The following is a 21,664-nucleotide window of genomic DNA, read 5'->3' on the forward strand; positions in this document are numbered from 1 at the left end:
TCTACCAGGTTGACGTCACTTGCTACTACCCTATGATAGTGCTTTTAAGCAATGCTTCTGGTACTCCACGAACATGGAATACTCCAGGTCCCTGACACCCATCCATGAGCAAAAAAAAAAAGGAGAAACGGCGTTGCTCTGTAGAAGTGAAATGTGAAATCATATGATAACGCTCATGCGTAATTGGTCACTTTTGTTAAAGTGATGGGTAAACATAACCGAGCATCTTTCGGAGCAGCAAATATCTTTTGAGTGGTGCTTGACATTAAATTAAAAAGCAAGATTCCCAATCGGTAATGTGTATTTATAAATCTGTATTTTGTAGTATACGAGAGGATTAGGAAGTTTGTTGTTAAAAAAACTATTTTGTGTGTGTTGACTGTCGTATGATGTAATTTGTAGTCTGTTCAATTTCTCTCGAATTAGATAGCAATTTACGATTTACAATTTTTTGTTAACACAATTTGTTTTTCGTTTAGAAATGTTTTCGTTCATTTTGAGACGTGTTTGTTTCCTCATCTGTCATTCAAGTATTAGAGAGGTTGTGAAACAATATAAATAAATTAAATTAATAATAAATAACCCGTGTGTCTAAATATATATTTTATTTTTGAACTAAAATCTCTTAGAATTCAACTTTATTCTATCAATTCTTTTTTAACTATTAATATTTGGAAGTACACACATCAACGTATGCAGTGTTTCCTATACATTTTATAATTTTTTATCCATTTCCATTTCTACATTGCAATATAAATTTGTTTTCCCTTTAAAGCTTAAATTGGGAAAGAAGGTTCAGTAGGTAAGTACAATAGAAATGAGTTCAGCAAGAGTTAATCCAAAATTATTCATAATTCAACTTTTTTCTCATCTGTAGTAGTTTAAAAGGGATATGCCCTTAAATGCACTTTTCATACTTGGGGGGAGAAAAGACTTGTTGAACCGGGCTCAATAAACTATTAATATTTTTTATTGTAATTTATAACAAACAACAAATATCACCTAACTGTCGACAAATCCTGTAACAAAATCACAAGATACAGTTATATTGAACAGATTCGATGGCTATTTTTTTAGTAATAATTTAGCTGAGTAATTTTCATTAGTCTGCTACTTATCACCCAAGCTCTGCTGATTCTTGAGAAAATTTAAATGGTTTTGGCATAAATATTGCATAAGTAGAAGTTGGTAATTTTTTTAACCATTGATCTTTAAAGTTTTTTTTCAGGCTAAACCCTTAGCTACAGTATTGGATAATTTTTAATTATTAAAATTGTTATAGAAGTTATTTTTGTAATATGGACCAACGTACCATGTCCTCCGGGCACGTTAGTTTGCTTTACAGAGTTCTGTTAAAAAAATAACATAAAAATGCTAATGAATCGAACAGTATCAAAAAAATCTGGGATGGTGAGAAATGTTAAGTGAACCTCATGGTGGAAAATCAAACTGTTCATTTAATTTTTTGATGAGATAAAAAAATGATAAGTGGAAAAGCAGCCCAACTTTCCCACTAACGTTAAACACTAATGGCTGCAGGGAAAGTTAAGGCAAATATAAATCTTGAACTCAAAGGTGGATTTGCTTGAAAGAAGCTTTGTTAGAAAATGCTCTCGATAAGAATATGCTGATAAATGAATGCTCAAAATAAACATTTATAAAAAAAATAAATGCCTAAAAGAAAATTTAAGACATATATAGACCGTGATCTTATAGGCAGATTTCCTTGGGAATAAAATTTGTTGGAAAAAGCTCTAGATGAAGGATATGTTCAAAATGAACAATTTTTTTAACATTAACCCCTATGGGAGCATTTTTAATTTTATTTTTGGCAATGAAAAATAAAAGGAAATTCAGAGTACTTTATTACTTACCTGAAAGAAAGAGCTACAGATTGTTTTATTTTTGATAAAAGTATCTTATTTAGGTGCTCTTTTATCAATATCAATGTTTTAAAATTTTATTTCTGAAGTTGATTTTATTTTTTAAATGTTTTGCCAATGTAAAAAAGGAGAAAGAAATCCAAGGTGATGAAATTTTTTCCCCTAAAGAAAGAGTAGCTATCAAGTTCACTTTGGATAAAAATTGTTTATAGGAATTTGTTGAGACCTCAGCTGGAGTAAGCTGTTCAGTTTTCAAATTAATTAAAAAGGGTTCAAAGAAGGGTTACTGGGCTAGTAAGGTGACTTTTAGATTTAGATTATGATATCAGACTTAAAAGGCGTAATATGTACAGCCTGGAGCCAATGTTGATGGCTTAAATTTTTGCATGGAAAGCAGGACAAGGGGCTATTGTTTTAAGCTATTCAAATTCAAATCTTAGGCTAACCTGGAAATGAGAAAAAATTACTACAGTATAACTTTGATTTAACAATACCCAATTTAACGATTTCCTCAATTTAATGATTCATTTCAGTGGTCTGGATTGAACTGTAAAGAATGTCTAATGTTCCTCAGTTAAATGATACCCTTGATTTAACAATAACTTTTTCCAGTACCTTGACAATCATTAAATCGGGGTTGTACTGTACTTTATTAGGATTGTGGCACTTAAAACAGCTTCCCGGAAGAGCTGTAATGAGCGAGGTAGTAGATAGCTTTAAGAGGGCCATTGTTTTTCATTGGGGACTAATCAACTCACTAAGGTCAGCCTAGCTGGGCACAGAACCCATTGCTGGTTATCACATTTGTATTTGAAGCATTTTTGGTTATTTTGAGAAACATTGATACCACATACTCTGTATCATCAAATGTATATGTGCGTTCAGGGTCGTATAGAAGGGGAGGGGTTCAACCCCCTCCCCCCCGAAAAGTTCGGTTCATGACATTTAAATGTTCGTTTATATTTAAAAATTTCAATAAATATTGTTTCAAAACTCAAATATCTTTTATATGTATATTAATTGCATAAAACGCTTTCATAATAGATAACCCAACGACTTGAACATTAGCACATTTAACCAAAGCTCCGCATGAAAGTTTTAAAACCCTCCCATAAATTATTTTCTGGTTATGGCCAGGGTTGTTTGGTTTAAACCTTGGTTTAAATCAAGTGGTTTTTTTTTAAAACCATGTGGTTTTTTTCAAAAATGTTTTTTTTTTTTTTTTTTTAAGTTTCATTGTTTTTCCCCAAATGTTTTAATCAAGTTTACATATTTTTCAAATGAGTAAAATCTAATTAATGCAAAGTTTTAAAGATAAATTACAGATTTAATAAATTTAGAAACTTATAATTTTTAAGGTAATGGTCTATGCAGTTTTTCTATTAGTTACATATATATAGAAGGCAGACCAACTAAGTTTTTCTACATGGAAAAAAAATCCAAGTATTTTTTTTTAATTATAATTATTTTTCAGTCTTTCGCATTTCAAAATAGTACAAAAAGCAAACTATTTCAACCAAAACTTCGTATACTACCTAATTTGCTTGATTACTTAAGATTTATTGAGATATTTTATGTACCATTGAAGTGTTGCATACTGTAAAAATATCTTAACGTTGGAATATTTAAATGGTAAGAGAAAAAAAATAACGAAAGTCCAAGAACATTAAGAGTAGTATTAAAATTGCGCTTATACCTGCACACTTTTTGCACCCCCAACAATGCAGTCATAGCAAGAAAAGAAAATGTATAAAATTATGAAAACATCCACTCTCTGCTCTCTCGTATTTCTGCGCTCTTCTAAAAGAAAAATTTACTGTGGATCATTCCATGTCAAATCGCCTAAATTAAATAGTCGGCCATGCCGTCATGTCTTCGTTTTTCTCCGTTATTATTTTTACCAATAGATATCTATGAGATAAGCTCAAATTATTTTTTTAGATTTTTTGAATGAAAATTACGCTTTGGAGATTTGTTTCAAAATTTGATTTTTGATCATTTTTTGGAGTCACCGTTTTGGCTTGAATTTAGAAAATCTCTCTAATTTCTTTATTTTTAGACCAATTGAGCTGAATTTGGTATCAATTTCAAGCTAATACTTTTCTCTTTCAGTGTGAATGACAGAAAGTATTCTCTGAATAGTTGGGTGTTGCCACTCTTTATCAAAATTCGGTTTTTATGCTTTTGGGTCATTCCACAGTATTTGGCTTCAGAGCTTCAAAAAAAATTTTTTTTAAACTTTTACTGAAGTGTTATACATTATTTTAAAGCTTAAAATCTCTACATTTAAATTTTATTAAAATAATATCATTATTTTTACCCCCCAAAAAACTTACTGAGCTTTTATTATGGACTTATTGAAAAGTCTGTTACGTACGGGACATTTTATTTTTAACCATAACTCAGAAAATATTTTAATTCAAAGTTCCTATAATTTATTAAACCTCTACAATAGTAGCATTAAATGAAGTAATAAGAAACATATTTAAAAAATGTTTAGTTATAAATTTTCAATACTTTTTTTCTTTTTGTCCCGTATGTAACAATTTTAAGCTTATTTTTAAACTTATTACCAATAATACTGATGACAACAAAACAGTTTTTTGTTTTCTCTTCAACTATTGAACCAACTTCTTAATTTATTCAATTAAAATGTTCTAACTTAATTTAGAACAAGGAGATAATAATTAAAAGTGTGTTACGTACGGGACAAAAAGCAGAATTTTAATTTCAAATTTGGATAAAATATAATTTTTAGATATATTTTGGCATATTGCTTCATAGATGGCAGTACCAGCTGTAACCAGTGTATAAATGAACACATGTGGTTAACTAGAGCTACCATTAGTTGGAATATAGAATGCTTGAAAAATTGGAAAAGAAACTTAGGAATCATAACTGATCAGTTATTTAACTTCAAAAAGTTATATATGTATGATTATTTATTACACAATAGGTATTTAAATACATTTTGATTATATTTTTGATTTTAATATAAAGTATATTAGAATAATTATAATTTATAAAAGTTAATTATGGCTCCTACTTCAAAAGAGAGAGTTAGAAAACACAGACTGAAAAGAAAAAATGATGTAGATAACTGTTTGGCTGATAAAATCAAAGAAAGGGAAAGAATTAGAAGATACAAGGAGAAGAAAAGTCCACTATGGCTGAAAAAGAATTTTATCAACAAACGAAATATGAAACTGAAAGAAAAAGAGCTCAGAAAAAAGAAATTGAAAGAAGCAAGAGATGTCAAAATATGACTGTACATGAAGAACAACCTTCAAATTCTATGATGATGACACCACAAGTGTTTTAGGTAAAGCTTTAAAGCATGTCAAAAGTGTATTACCATCAAACACCAACCAAACAAATACCAATTCTTAAAAATGTTATAAAAAAATTGGTTACCAGGAAAAATTAAGGTACTTTCAAAGAAACTTAACATTAAATGTCATTAGGGAGTTAATAAAGAGAACGATGTTAGAAAAAAAAGGACAGATGCACTTACCGAAAACCAAAAACAGGAAGTGATAGATTTTTACAGACAAGATTCCATAAGTAGAATCTTGCCAGGAAAAAAAAAAGAATATGTTTCTGTAAAAGACCTTGTTTCAGGCAAAAGAACCAAGTATCAAAAACGAATATTAATAATGAAACTAAAGGAAGCACTTCAACTGTTTAAAGAAGAAGCCAATTTATCCATAGGGTTTAGTACATTTGCGGAACTTCGTTCTGCTGAAGTATTTCCAGTATCCCAGAGATCACGAAGTTTGTATGTGCATGCAACATGAAAATGCTGAGATGCTGTTAGAAGGTCTCAATAAAATTGCCTCAATAAAATTACTAACTAATGCAGAAACTGCAGTGAAAGAAACAATATGCTGCTTCAACTTAAATGACAGCAAATTATTAAATTGTTGCAGCAGAAATTGCAAAGAATGTGGTGTGGACTCTTGGACAAGCAATAAATTGTGATAACTTGGACAAAGAAATGGATATCCAATTTTATCAATGGAAGCGAATTGAAGGAAAAAAGAACTAGTTGTTTGTGACTTACTCCAGGCAAAAGAAGAACTGGTTAGCCTTTTAAAACCTTTTGCCATGCATGTTTATACCGCCCAAAACAGCATTCAAATATCTAAAAGAAAATCTTAAAGCTCAAAATATAATTATTCATGAAGACTTCGCTGAAAATTTTACTTTGAAGCAACAAGGAGAGATAATGGCAGCTCATTGGAACTCATCCCAAGTGACTATATTTACGTGTATTATATACTATAAAAACAGCGAAACTCTGGAGCTGGAACATAAAAACTATGTTGTTGTTTCTGATGACTTAAACCACACTAAGGATGCAGTATTTGCTTTAAAATATACAATAATTGAAGATATTAAACAGACCCTGACATTTAGTCATATTCATTGCTGGTCTGATGGCTGTGGGACGCAATTTAAAAACAGATATAATATGCAAAATTTAATGCTCCACATGCATTATTATGGTGTTTCAGCAGACTGGAACTTTTTTGGAACTGCACATGGAAAAGGTGCAGTGGATGGTTTAGGGGCATGGTTTGGTAAAAAGGAACATTTGGCTCGGCATATTACGGAAGCAATATATAATAAATACAGCAATGGAATTTTTTGAAGCTGCCAAAAAGGAGACACCACATATAAATATCAAATGATGATATTCAAAGGTGAAGATGATATATGTGAAGATGATATTCAAAGGTGCATTGTAAAGAATGCTGGCTTACGTGAAAAGTGGGAAATGGCCACCTCAATATCGGGAATTCACCGGATTCATTTCGCCCAACCAATTAGCTCAGACACTCTTGGCATTAGGATAAACTCTTCTTTTTCCCATAAAAAAAATCCTGATGAAGAAATCAAAATTTTGGTTCCGGTAGAGTCTAGATCAGTTGCACAGAGCGTTTCTGTGTTAATTGAAAAGTCAGACTGGGTGTCAGTCTTATATGATGATAATTGGTGGCCAGGGGTGGTAGAAGATATAGACAACCAGTATTTGTATGTATCCTTCATGAAACCTGCGGGACACAACAAATTTTTCTGGCCGCAAGTTCCAGAAAAGGATAGAATCTTTTAAAAAAAATATTTTGGCAAAACTTAGCAATGCACCTAGTCCAATTAATAGCCGCAGACATTTTTCATTCAGTAGAAGAGGTCAAAAAGATTGAACACATTATTAATGTCTTAGGACTAATATAAAAAAATGTTTCAGATCTGCAGTAATTTATACTGTGTAAATGTACTGGTTTATTTTTTAATGTTTCTTCTTTTTCAAATGTAGACTAGAATTTATTAATTTAAACAGAAAAACAATTAAAATATTCAAGAAAATTTTATTTATTTTTATTTAAACTAGTTAAATAATAATTTTATTAAGTTCACAAGATTTATGCTCATTTTAGATAAAAATTCTTCATAGAACTGAGATCTCAATTCATATGTCCCGTACGTAACAAACAGCCTTGTCCCGTACGTAACAAAAATAATTAGTTTTATTTATTAATGAGACATTTTTCAGAAATAACTAAAGAGGTAATTGTTAGCAGGTATATTTCTGCTTTCACTCACTATATTTATTTGTAAAAATATTTGATAAATTCAGAGCAAAGTTCAATTGACTGAAAGTACTTAAAAAATTTTTCTTTGTAATGTCCCGTACGTAACAAAACTTTATTATTTTTTAAAAAAATAACAAATAGCTAAAATAAAAAGATATTTTACAGACACCTAGTTGAAGTTGTATATAATGCATAAAAAATAGTTACAAAGTACCTACTTTAATTGTTGTCAATGAAAATACTACTATTATCTTAAACTTTTGCTGTGAAATGTCCCGTACGTAACATGTGAATACTGTGGAATGACCCTTTTGCATTTGGGTAATTAAATAAGTCTTATCTCCGGAGTACCAACTATGATCTGCATCAAAATTTTTTTGTAGCATATTTAAATCATTTTCTTGCTATGTAGAAAAAAGTAGAAGGGTGTTTTTTGTTGTTTTGAAATAAAAAAGAAAGTGTTTTGAAGAAAATACAAATTTTCTATTGCTTTAAATCTCTTTAAAGCTTTAAAAAGCCCATAAAGTTTTTACAATAATTAATATTGGACTGTCAAAGGATAAAAATTGATTTGTATCAATAGTTAATCGCTAAAGTTGTTCACTTAGGAAAAGGATCAGTTTCAGAGTTCACAAAAAAAAAAAAAAAACTTTTGAATAATAATTTGAATATTAGTGTAAAATTCCTTCTAATGGCATTGTTTTGCTTTTTTTTTTTTTTTTTTTGACATTAAGAGATCAAAAAAAATTTACCATTGAAAAGTTTCCATAGCATAATCTTGTTTATATTACGTTACACCTGGCAATAATCTTCCACACTTACAATACTCATGCCGCGCAACTCTAGATTTCTCTGAAGATTATTTTTTCTGATTGAAGTATATTTTAAAATCTCTTTGAAACTTATTGATAAAAATTCTGATTTTCTCATGTTTCAATACTAAGGAAATAGTAATTTTTTTTAAATTAAATACAGTCTGCACAAGCATGCCTTTCATTTCACATTTTATAATTGTCGAAAGCTATGTGTCGATTCACTTTCAAAGTGAAAGACGAGTGATGCGTATTGCAAGAGTGTTTTAAGAGTGGACGATCATTGTCGGGTGTTGTCAGGTAATCCAAACAAGTTTATGCTATAAAAATGTTTCAATAGTAATTACTTTTTTTCCCCCCATCTTTTAATGTCGCAAAAAATGCAACATAATGCCATTAGAAATATTTTTTACACTATTCTTTAAATTCTTATCCTTAATATTTAGTACATTTTCAATCAAAAGTGGTTTTTTTTTTTGTGTGTGAACTCTGAAACTGAGGTTTTTGCACAATTTTTTTCCTAAGTGAACAACTTTAGCAATTAACTATTGATATAAATCAATTTTTATCCTTTGGCATCCAATATTGATTATTTTAAAATCCATTCAGTCATTCACACTGAAAGAGATAAGTATTAGCTTGAAATTGATACCAAATTCAGCTTAAGTGGTTGAAAAATAAAGAAATTAGAGAGATGTTCTGAATTCATGCCAAAACTGTCAAAAATTGAACAAAAATCGAATTTTTGAAACAATTCTCCAAAGTGTAATTTTTATTCAAAAAGTCTAAAAAAATAATTTGAGCTCATCTCGTAGATATCTATTCATAAAAGAATAATGGACAAAATCGGAGATATAACGGCACATGGCATTAGGCGATTTTACGTGAAATGACCCATGCCAAATTTTCACCTTTCAAAGAATTTTTTTGATCCCAATATAATAAAAGAAGTCTCATGTATGCATGGTGGAAGAATCAATAAACAATTATGGAACGACCCTGGTATCATGATTCTTCTAAACTCCTTGTTACTGTTACTTTGACCAGTTTGGCAATGTTGCCAAAATCATTAGAACGAGAAATCTTCCTCATCAGTAAATCAATAATTTCCCAAATGGTATTCTATGATTTTACTCCAATTTGTGCATTAACATTTTGATAGTTGAGATTATGGCTATTACCACATTTCTACCGATAATAATTTTGTTTTGGCTACATTCAGTGAAGCCAAAAAACATATATATATATATATATATATATATATTAGAGACGTACCGAGTAGCACTTTCGCCGAGTAGCCGAGTACCGAGTACTCGGCCTTTCACTACTCGGCCGAGTACCGAGTTACCGAGTACTCGGCCTTTCACTACTCGGCCAAGTTACCAAGTACCAATTACGTTTTAAGAAGAACCACCGACACACATGTGATGAATTTTGAACTCATTTTAATAGTAGTATAGACCTCCTTGTCCATGTAATAGTTTTTAAAACTAAATTCCTGCTGAAATTCAATTACGCATTATATAAAGAATTTTGTTTGTGTCAAACATTTTACAAAAAAATTATTTTTAAAATTAAAAATAAATAAATAAAAGGTATGATTAATTAAGTTGGAATTAAAAAAAATTACAGTAAAATCCCTCTAATGCGGACACTAACAGGACAATTTTTTTTGTCCGCAACAGAGAGGTGTTCGCAGGATAGGGGTTTAATAATGTTATTTGCATTGGAACTGGGGAATTAAAAATTGTCAGCATAAGAGGGGTGGCCGTTAGGAGGGGTTTCACTGTATACCAATCAATTATAGCTTTAGTCCGCCAAACATAAATAATTTTTTTAATACAACAAATGCAGGAACACTTCAGACACGTGTTTCTGCCCCCCCCCCCTCCCCGTTACAAGGAACGTCTTTTTCAGTGCATAACATGTGAGCTAAAGAATGTAAAGACATTCTACAAAAAAAATCCGACTTTTGTCGGATGCCTTTAAATCCACGAGCTCCCATTTTGTGCATTGTAGAAGGAATTCCTTGTAATGCCAAAACACGTGTCTGCAGTGTTCCTGCACTGTACTTTTAACGTTGTTTTATTTCCTTTTATTTTTTAAGCAAAGATATTTTTATATTTTTTATAACTAATTTTTGTTTGTAGCAATTCATTTTTAATATAAAAATTCCATATTTTCTATACTTACCTTTTTTGCATAATTTTTAAAAAATAAGTTTTATTAACTTTGGGGACATTAAAATAAAGAGTTATTCCATTAAAGCATTACAAACTTCATTATTCTCAAAATTTAAATTTGACCTTTAAATTTTAATTCTAAATGATTGCAGAATACAATGCTTGCTCTTTTTTTTATTTTTATAAATTTTAATCTGCCTTGGAGAATATTCAATTTTTTGCAACTACTCGGTATTGGCCGAGTATCTGATCAGAATTTGGCCGAGTACCGAGTACTCGGCAAATTGGCCGAGTAGGCCGAGTACCGAGTAGTTACCGAGTACTCGGTACGTCTCTAATATATATATATATATATATATATATATATATATACAGGGGTCTGGCCAGAGGATATTTGGGTCCGTTAACGGACCCTTCACAAAAATCCGATCAACCAAAACGGACCTTTCACAAAATCCCGATCAAACAAAACGGACCTTTCACAAAATCTCGATCAAACAAAACGGACCATTCACAAAATTCTGATAAACAAGATCGGATCTTTCACAAAATGTTAATTGAAAGAGCAAATCTGAAAGCAAAACAATGCATATTTCTGTGTATAAACCGATAATTTTTGGAACCTTTTTTGAAGTCAAATTAGAGGGATCAGCTTATACAAAATCGGCTAATTTTGAAAGAAAAAAATCGGCACTCTTGCGATGCTCCTGCAAGGAATAAATAATTGCTACTGCCAAATAAATATAATGGTTGTTTGTTAGTTTTATCACAGCTAATTAGCAGCGGTGTTGTTGTAAACTTTTCTGAAAAGGCATTGGTAAGCACTTTTCTCCCCGCTCATGATTTAATAAACAATAATAATATATATCTGCGAAATGAACTTAGAACTGCAAAAGGATAGTAAGGGTGGGGAAAAAATATGATCGCTTCAGATAGGGTTACCAACTTCAAAATTATCACCACTTAGCATCTGGCGTTGAACCTTTATAATGATAAAATGATGAGAAAATATTCTCATTTTACTAGCTTGTCAATATTTGCGTTTTTGCAGTGCGGGTGCGATGTTTAATTGTTATTTTGGGAGAAAATTATATGGGTTTTGATTTTTCGATGCTAACAAGGATGATTAACTTTAAAAAAACTCTTTTAATTACCGTTTTTTTTTCTTTAGATGTCTACATTTTGAAAAATGCAATCCTTTAAATCTGATATGAGAGTCATATTTTGTTCTTTTTTCGAGCTAACTTCGCTTTATTAGGATGCAAATAAATGAAAAGTCTCTTTATTTCTGTTAGAACTCTCATTTCAAGTTTTTAAAGCAAAATTCCATTTTCTTTTATGAGTCAAAAATTAAAATGCTGAATAGATGGTTTATTTTATTTCATTTTTTTTTTTTTTGCTTCAACTGTGTCCGCAGATGTTAATGAAATGTTTATCATAGGACTCTAAAATGCAATTTTAAAATAATTTTATCAAAAATATTTCTTTTTCAAGTCGTTTTTATACTTTTGATGCCTTCACTTTGAGAATTGCGATCTCTTTGCATCCGCTATCGGAATCCGATTTTTCGAATTTTTGATGTTTATTACCCTTTGTTAAGAGGTAAACAATTAAAATAACTTTTTATTTTTGTTAAAATCACGGAATTTATACGTTTTAAACGAAATTCTGTGCTTTTTAAGAGTGTCTTGGGTCACAAAGTTAAATGCTGAACCCTATTGTGAATTTTATTTATTTATTTATTTTTTTTTTTTTGTTACAATTATTTTAAATACTGGACAGAAATATTTGTAGTATGATTTAACAAAATGTAGAATGGTAGATAAATATTGATACTTGAGAGAGCGATGCCCCCCCCCCCCCCGCCAAATATCAGAAAAACACTCCAGAATGATATTCCTGACATAGAAGAGGAAAACACTCAACTTTAAGTTTAATTGATGCAGTTTGTGCCATCTCTAAATTATAAAATTTCGTTTTAACAAAAAAATTCTTTTTTTTTTTTTTCTTTTTTTTTTGCGAAATTAATTATTTTTCACAAAATTTGTTCATTTTTCACAAAATTATTTAATTTTTCACAAAAAACGGACCCTGTGAAAAATCCTGGATAGACCCCTGATATATTTACTGACTATTCATTTTGTGTTTCCATGTAAGCTCGCTACAAAATTTGGAAATGTGGGACGTTTTGCAATAATTAATGCTCATGAATATTGTCCATTAATCAGTCATGCAATTATTTTATTGCACTTGGTGACAAATAAGTCGAATTTTTAAGCTAAGTTTGGTTTTCGGTTAAACTTCTATTTATGTCATCAGTATTTCTTTTAGACCTCCTTTTCTCTAACTGAATGGAGGTTTCAATCAAAAAGCTCTTTTCAGATTGTTTCCAATTATATTTTATTTTACAACTCCATTAAAAAGTTATTGAACATTGCAAAAATGTACACTACTCATCAAACCAAATCATGTGTTTTGAAATTGAAAATTTTCAACAGTGGTTTTTCAACGTTAAACTGTCGTCGTTCGACAATAAGTAATAAGCTCAGCTCAACTCCAATGCCACATATGTTAGAGAAATTAAAAAATAGGTTTTTTATTTTAATTAGGAATTAAAAAATTCACTTCAAAAATGAAACTTTTGGTCACAAAACAAACCAAATTGACTACTAATTTAAAATCCTTGGATCATAACACATAGCCAGCTCCTGGTGCAGCAAAAGAGTAAGGGGTCGAAAGAAATGTAGGGGTCAGCAGGTATCCGTCCTGAAGATTTTTTTTTGCACAATTGGGTTAGATTACTGGATTTAATACTACTGATTAAAAAATTTGGATACCGCATCAAAATCCAGATGGATGGCTACCGTTGACTATCCCCTTCCATTTCAAAGTTCCATTTTTATGAAATAAGATGAGAAAAGTCGATTCATATAGAACTTTTAGTTTTTACTTTTGTGAAGTAAATCAATCCGCCCATTAAAAAATAATTTTTCAATTGGTTATTAATTTTTAACTCTAAAAAATGAGGGGCAATTCCCCTTTACTTTTGGAAGTGAAGGGGCAGTTGACCCCTTGCCCCCCCACTCCCCATACAATCCACCCACTATGTGATAACTGGCTCCAACATTGATGACAATGTGATCCCTGTCATATAACTTTGAATGTTTGAAGGAGAAACAATAATGAAGTTTTGTTCTTCAAAGCAAGGTCTATTGTAAGAAGCTTTTTAAAAAACACTCGTGTTTTTTTTTTTTTTTTTTTTTTTAAATAAAGTGTTGGAAATTTACTAGTTGTAATATTCAATACAAATTCTAATGTGCATATTTTATTTTCAGGTTATAAATGACTTAAACCATGAACTCTTATGATAAACCTCCACCATATTCACCTCCAGAATGTACTGAACAACCCCAAGCACCAACTGCTCCTGTTGTTGCACCCAATAATTATGCAACACCTCCACCGTATTATCCCCCTGGTAAGATGTTAGTCTAAATCTTCCATTTATTAAGCTCTCATATTGTAATTATTTTAAAAACAACATTTAAAACACGAACAATGGATCGCTTTCAATGGTGGGAAAGCAACTCTCAGCCTGGAGAAGTTGAAATTTACCAACAAACTGGTGTTAAGCTATATGATGGAAACAAGAAAACTCTGTTTGAATCTGGTTTAATGACATTGACAAATTATAGAATTAGGTGGAAAGATGATATTAATCCCAACACTGATATGAGTTTGAATTTGTCACATATTGTTTTGATTGAAAAAGAATCTGCAACTTGGACTAAAAGTGCAAAGATCATTGCCCATCTGAGTGCCATTTTGGAAGAAGATAAGAAACCTGGTCCAGTGAAATACAGCCCATACAATTACGTAAAATTTAGTTTTCGTCAAGGTGGAGACAAGGAGTTCTTTAATGCGCTATCAGAGGCACTGGTGAAAAAAGCATGGGAAGATCCGTCTGCTGCTTATCCTAAAGGTAAGCAGTATCGAGCTGGAATTGTAGGAATCGAGAGGCAGATTCGACATAAGAACGAAGCTACTGGTGAAACCATTTCTGAAGCATTTGAAGATTTGAAATGCTTGATGAAAATGGCACAAGAAATGGTGGGTCTATCAAAAAATATTTCTCAAAAAATTAGAGAAAAACAAAGTAGCATAACTGAAGATGAAACAGTTCAGTTTAAATCATACTTGTTAAGTCTTGGTATCAGTGATCCTGTGACTAAATCTGAATATGGTTCTGGCACCACATTTCATGTTGAATTGGCCAAACAGTTATCAGATGCACTTAAGAAACCTTTAGAAGAAACAGGAGGGGTGTTATCTCTAGCAGAAGTTTATTGTCGTGTGAACAGAGCCAGAGGAGTTGAATTGATATCACCAGAAGATTTATTAAATGCTTGCTTGATGTTAGAAAAACTTGATTTACCCATAAAACTTCATACATTTGATAGTGGAGTTATGGTCCTTCGATTAGAATCTTATGACACTGCTATAGAAGCCCAAAAAGTTGGAAAGTTATTAAATGAGCATGGTTCTTTAACTGCTGATGAACTGTCTATTTTAAGCAAAGCTACAGTTATTATTGCCAAAGAAAGATTGTTGTTTTTGGAAAGAGAAGGTAAAGCTTGTAGAGATGATTCTGTTGAAGGTTTGAGGTTTTATCCGAATCGTTTCCTTATAGAACAAGCATAAATCTAGTAAAATTTTGAACATAGTTGTTGTGATTGTGTGTCAAATCACTCAGCACATATATAATAATGAAGATTTTTGTCAAGATTGTTTCATTTAAAATCGGCTACATAACAAGTTATATTGAATTTTAACTTTAAGATTGATGAAATTGCATTTCGAATCGACCAAGAATAGAAGTTGAATTGCTTATTTTGCTCAATGTTACTTCAGTGAAATCTAGTGAGGAAAAAGCAGGTTTGATTATGTATTACAAATCTTCTAAAAGTGCAAAAGAAACTAAGCACCTTTTTTTTTTTTTAATTTGAAAAACAAAGTGCATAAAGTATGAATTTTCATTTCACTATCTATTGATCTTAAAGAGCATTAAAATATCAACAATTTTAGTAAGACATTTTAAAAAATGAAAATTGATATTTGATGAAGTGTATAAAACAGCTTTAAAAATGTTGTTAAACTGAAAGATGACCATGTAAAATCATTTATACTTATTAAAGATATATTGATGTTTCGATTTATGAAATTGAGTGTGCTGTGTCTACTTGTTCTGTAACACTTAGTAGCCACCAAGTATAATTTTTTTCCCTGTTTCTAAAAATTGTTTGCTGTTTCTACTTGTTCTGCAGCCACCAAGTAAAATGTTTTTGTTTTAAAAAATGTTTGCAATGTGTATTTTCATGCAATACATTGTTCATTGACTAAATAAGGATAAATACTAGTAAAAATAAATGATTTTAGTGATGGATCAATATTTTATGAACTTTACTGCTCTACAACACCTCCATGGCTTTTAGTTTAAATCTTCTACTTTGAAATACATGATACATTTCTTTCTTTAATTTTTTAAAAATCAAATATATTTAAAATTGGTCAAATTCAGGGTGTGGCAGAAAAAACTCCACATTTTAAATCTGAATAACAAAGCACTAGAGAAAGCCAATTGAAGTGTTTTTAACCAATTTAGTTTACCAATCCTGAATCACTTTGTTTTCAAAATTAAATCAAATTGTTCAAACGGCCACCTTTATTTCTTTGCATTTATGAAGCCTTTCCTATAGTTCTGCATTCCAGGGTTTCCAGGGTCTTTGAAATTTCCTTGAATTTTATTTTGGCAACTAGAGACTTAGGAAAAATACTTGATTTTCCAAATAGTCCTCGAAAAATTAAAAGTATTTGTTTTTTTATGCATTCTTGAAAGCTGCATGAAAATAAGTGAAAAAGTAAACCCTTTTCATACTTGCCAACTTTTGCCAAAATGAGCTTGAGCCGTTTTTATCAGTTCTGTGGAATCAGAGGGAAAATAACCGACTCCGTGAATTTTGAGATCCTATGACACTGACTCCCACTCCACGAGTACTAGTGTCGGCTTGAACTAACTCGAATGTAATTGATAAAATTTTTTGAATAGGCATGAAAATTTCCTACAAGTCCTCAACTGAAGATAAGTATTAAAGGAATTAAGAGTTATTGTACAAGCAAAGTTATTGTCTAAGTGGTATAATTGCATATTAGACAAAAATGAGCAAGTGTTATGAGAAATAGATTACAAAATGCATAAAAAACCATATTATTGCGTAAGCATAATAACTAAACTGCGGAAATGTTCTGCCAAGTGCATATAAGTTGGCAGATATATTATTAGTTTACTAGAAAGCCAACAAAAGTTTTTTTTTTTTTTTTTAGTTCTGTGAGGTTTATGAGGGAAATTTTAATTTTAGTTAAACAATTTTTTGTTTGAGAATAGTTTCAACTGAAAAGCGTCCGATTTTCAGATAGGTAAAAATATAATGAGCTTTCTGCATTTAACCAACTTGAACTATTTTGTTTTAGGAGTTAAATACTGTAGTTCTATTGAGTTTTTATACATTTAATTACCTCTTTTTTTTGTTTAATATGGAAATCCATTAACTTATCTTGTGTTTGTAAAATCAAAGAAAATTCCAATTTTTATACAAAAATTCTAAATTGTATTAGCATTATTAAAATTATTAATGCCCCCTCCCCCCCAAAAAAGTTTTCCTTGAAGATTTGAGTTTTTTGTGACAGAAAGAACTGGTGAGTCTTTCTCAAAAGTTACTACTTTTGTGAGTTGTGTATGAGGTTAAATACTTCTGTTCATTCAGGTGAAGTAATTTTATGCTGGTTTTGGCTATATTGAGTTTTCTGTATTTTTAAAAGGTTTTTTGAAAGATGTATCAATATTGTTATAAATGTAATAATAAAAAAATTCACAATCAGAGCTGTATCCTGACTGCAGTCTTTATAAAGTATCTAGGCAGGGGGTCAGTTTAATATAATATTAGAAACAAAATTTGAATTTACATGGTACTTCTTGTGAAACACTTTTTTTTTCTGGTTAATTTTGTGTGTACTTACAGTTTGGTGCAGAAAAAAATAATATACCATCAGTTTCCGCCATGAGTAGACACACAGTGAATCTTTGTCATAAGTTTTTCTGTTAGGAGGAAACTAAATAGGTTTTGGTCCCTGATTTTATTGAAGTGGTTTATATCTAATTTATATAATCATAATATTAACATATAATTTATATGATAATAATATTAACATCTAATACTTAATTTAATGCCTATTTTAAATACAAAATTTATTTCAAAGTTTCACTGTGTTTCTTAGCATCTACTGTGGTTTATCCAAGTGGTTATCAAACTGCGCCTGTGAATCCATATGAAAATCGTGGACCACCTCAAATTATCTATACTGGGCCGCCTCAATATGGCACTGTCCCAATTCCTTCAAATACTGTGGGATGCTGTCCTGCGTGTAGGGTAAGTTCATTTAATCATTTTTAAGTTCAATATTGAGCTCTAAATTAATGTGTATTTCTTAGAGATAATCAAGAAAAATGTTATATATAGGAGGAGTCGGGGCATGTTGAACCGTTATTCTACTTTTAATTTTTTATCTCATCAAAACATTGAATGAGCATTTTGATTTTGTACTATCACTAAATATTTCTCGTCATCCCAGATTTTTTTGAAAATGTTAATTTATCAACATTTTTTAGATACATTTTTCAACATAACTTTGAAGTGGTCCAATGTATCTCAGGCCTGGAGTACTTATGAAAACAACTTCTGTTACAATTTTAATGATAAGTATTATCCAATATTGTAACTTAACTTATGTTCTTTTGTATTTAGAATGAAAAAAAAGTTTAAAGATCATTATAACACATTAAATTAAACCAAATATTGAATTCACCAACTTTTACTAAGTCCCAATTCACCAAAATTTGATTTTTGATTATTTTTTCTCCATAAACAACCAACTTCTACTTCAGCACTATTTAGGCCAGAACTATCTAGATTTTCTCAAGAACCATCACAACTTGGGGCTTTATCAAATTCACTCTTGCTATTACCATACTGGATTTCCTTTCCTGATTCTTTGAAAAGTTTTAGTTTTTGTGGTCTTCTAAAAGGGACAAAGATACTCCGGTTTCTTGGGTTATCTTTACTATGGGAATATCTTTAAAACTTGTCTTAAGTTGTTCCAAGTCTGTATCTATCATGATTTTTTTTTCTTCCTTCAGGACAAAAAATGAAGAATATACAAATAGTTGTGAACGAAAAGAACTTGCTAAAGGGGAGGGAGGAATTCTATTTTTTGCTCCATTCTTCATAAAACCATTAAAAGAAAATAAAGTTGCAGCCTTCTGAAAGTTACTCAGCAATGTCAAAATAACTTTTTAAAATAAAACTTGTTCAATATAACTGAACTATGCGATTTCATTATAGGACTCTAGGTGGTATTTGTTGGTCATAAATTTAAATAAAAAAATATGAATACTGTTAAAATTGTAGAAATTAGTCTAACAAGCCCAGACTCCTCCTACATACATATATAGTAAAACCTCAATACAATACTTTAAGGATACAATTATCTCTACATAATTATATTAAGGGATTCACTGAACTGATTTAAAAAAAAAAAAAATTAGTTGATTACACATTAAGCAGAAGAAGAAACCTCCTGATCAATTGAGGCATTGGCACTAAAAACGGTCAGTCCAAAAAACTCGAAAAAGAAATTCCGCCAATAACAATTGATATAACCTCACTAATAATTTAATAATGTATAGAAGTTATATGATATTAATATTTCATAATAAATAAATACTTTATGTGAAAATAATGTTATGTTAAAAACTATGCACCTTTAAAACTTTTTTGTCCAGTAAAATTTGTTTTTTGGACTATAAATTTTTCAATGTTGGTGCTCAATTGCAATTAGGGAATGCATTATCGGTATACCGAATGCCGGTATTTCGAGCAAATTTGCTATTTCGAAACACTGGTATTTGCTGAGGTAAAATACTGGTATTTTGGTATTAGCTAAATATTTTCAATTAAAGAATTTTCAGTTTGACTAATTTAATTTCATTTCTTCTTATATTTTAAATGCATCTCTCTTTTTCCATGATACAGAACCAAAATTAATATATTGCTGTGAAAATTTAGCTTCAAAAGCATGAACTAATAGAATATCATTAAACAAAAGTAGCAGAAAGATTGCAAAATAATTTTGATATTACTGGATGGCGAGATGAATTGCATTTTTGTGTTGTTCATGTTTTTATTATTTCTATTTCCCTGATTGCTCACTTTAGAATGTGATTTTTCAAATTGTTCAAGATTTAACTTTTGTACTTTTGGATTCTTTTATTTTTACTTCAAACTTTCAATATCTTAAATCAGCATCTGATTTTGAAAATTTTTGCAATTGAAAGTATGCATCTAGGACTAACGGTTGCGAAAACAGGTCTTGCAGACAGGTTAAACCGGAACACCCTCTATAGTGCCTTGAAAATTTGCATAGAAGTAAAGCATACTGAATTGAAACATATCAGATATGTTCATTATTATAATTGAATTTTGAAAAGAAAGCAAAAACAAATAAGAGAAACTAACAAAATCAGTTTTAGTCAAGTTTACTGTAGATTTCAAACCAAAGAGTTAATAAAAAGCAAACACAAACCTCTCCTGCTCGAGAGAGAATGATGTTACAGTGCGGCGCAAAAGTTTAAGCACAACCAAAATCTTTTGATAAAAAGAAAAGTATACATCGAATAGCTTTTAAATTTTTACTGTATTTAAACAATCAGCTGACAGATTCATGTTGCTAATTCGGAAACAATTCATAGAAATTAAAATAAGATTTCATTAAAAAAATCAAAATTTTGCTATCGCAAAAGTTTAAGCACAAAAAGGAAATATTTACATTTAAGAAAGCATAAAAGTCTTTTAATAGTCTATGGTGTTACCATTGCATCTGATGAGTTGGAATACGTGATTTTCCATTGATAGAACAAGATATTGGAATGTTTCGGGTGTGAGTCTGTACCAGGATTCCTTGATTGCTGATTTGAGCTCTTGTACAAAGGAATACTGCTTCCCATTCTGGTAAACGTCACGTGAGAGAAGTCCCCAGATGTTTTCTATGGGATTGAAATCTGTGTGTGGGCTGAGTGCTGGCCAGTTCATTACACTAATATTTTGAGACCCAAGCCATTCTTTTATTTATTTTTTTGATACGTTGTCTTGCTGAAAAATCCAATTAGTACCCCCTAGGACTTCACCAAATGCTCAGCATTTGTGAATGAAAGATTGACAAAAGGTTCATTTGATAAAAGTTTTTCATATGTTGTCGGTAAAGAATATGATCAACCTTTATTTTCATATCCATCAAAAGAAAAGGAAGCAGACATACAGTATGATAGAAAAGGACATAACTTCCTCTCTGAAATTTGACTCTAATTTATGTAATAAATTTTCTCTGACAGTTCAAGAATTTTTTTTTTTAAATTCTAATTTAAATAACAAATTTTCTATGACAGTTCAAAAAATTTCACTATACTAGGTAACATCAGATTTAAATATTTGCGTTTTCTTGATATGCCATGTATTCATAACATAACATTGAAATTTTAGTTCTTGATATGTTTACACTGATTCTTGGCATATTTAGGGAGAGTAGAGTAGGGGAACTAGGTAAATTTAAATAAATATTTAAATTTATATAATTAGCATTTTTATAGGTAATTTTCAATCTTTATTATAGAGAATGATATATTGTGATAAAATGAATCTCTTATCTTTAAAATCTTCTTTTAGGTTGGTTATCTTGTAGAAGACTATCCTTGCATTGGTATATGCCTTGCTCTTTTCTGCTTTCCATGTGGTATTTGTTGTTGTCTTGCTATGAAACGCAGGCGTTGTCCATATTGTGGAGCTTCATATAAGTGATAATATTCTACAGCGGAATTTTATGCAGCAATGTTATATTTTGTATTATATCAATAAATTGATAACTTTTCACTACCTTTTAAAACTTGAATGTGATCAATTGTGTAAGATTTTTTAAAAATTTTATGAAAGAAAGATTTTAGAGCTTAATATACTTGAAGCAGGATTTGTAAAACTATGTTTTAATTATTTTATTAATAAATAAATATACATTATAAATGTTTT

At 30.3% G+C, this 21,664-nt stretch overlaps 2 protein-coding genes across 3 annotated transcripts; both read left to right on the top strand.

The window, feature by feature from the left end:
- The first annotated feature begins 126 nt into the window (after positions 1-126).
- On the top strand, positions 127-21,594 carry LOC129223901 (brain protein I3-like). 2 transcript variants are annotated; one of them, XM_054858277.1, is made up of 4 exons: positions 127-293; positions 13,811-13,953; positions 17,808-17,959; positions 21,308-21,594. In XM_054858277.1, exons 2-4 carry the CDS (start codon positions 13,830-13,832, stop codon positions 21,437-21,439), a joined length of 408 nt encoding a protein of 135 aa, XP_054714252.1. In that variant the 5' UTR covers positions 127-293; positions 13,811-13,829; the 3' UTR covers positions 21,440-21,594. The 2 variants fall into 2 exon arrangements, with proteins under 2 accessions (XP_054714252.1, XP_054714253.1); XM_054858278.1 differs by having other exon boundaries at positions 136-277.
- LOC129223900 (vacuolar protein-sorting-associated protein 36-like) lies at positions 13,962-15,924 on the top strand. Its single transcript, XM_054858276.1, has one exon. The coding sequence runs from the start codon at positions 14,034-14,036 to the stop codon at positions 15,174-15,176; it is 1,143 nt and encodes a 380-aa protein (XP_054714251.1). The 5' UTR covers positions 13,962-14,033; the 3' UTR covers positions 15,177-15,924.
- Positions 21,595-21,664: the final 70 nt, after the last annotated feature.

The sequence above is a fragment of the Uloborus diversus genome, chromosome 6 (genome assembly GCF_026930045.1).
Source record: "Uloborus diversus isolate 005 chromosome 6, Udiv.v.3.1, whole genome shotgun sequence".
NCBI classification, from domain to species: domain Eukaryota; kingdom Metazoa; phylum Arthropoda; class Arachnida; order Araneae; family Uloboridae; genus Uloborus; species Uloborus diversus.

Coding starts and splice junctions, on each gene's coding strand:
- LOC129223900 (XM_054858276.1), top strand. CDS start 14,034: ATGGATCGCTTTCAATGGTGGGAAAGCAACTCTCAGCCTGGAGAAGTT.
- LOC129223901 (XM_054858277.1), top strand. CDS start 13,830: ATGAACTCTTATGATAAACCTCCACCATATTCACCTCCAGAATGTACT. Junction 13,954..17,807: donor TCCACCGTATTATCCCCCTG/GTAAGATGTTAG, acceptor TGTGTTTCTTAG/CATCTACTGTGGTTTATCCA. Junction 17,960..21,307: donor GATGCTGTCCTGCGTGTAGG/GTAAGTTCATTT, acceptor ATCTTCTTTTAG/GTTGGTTATCTTGTAGAAGA.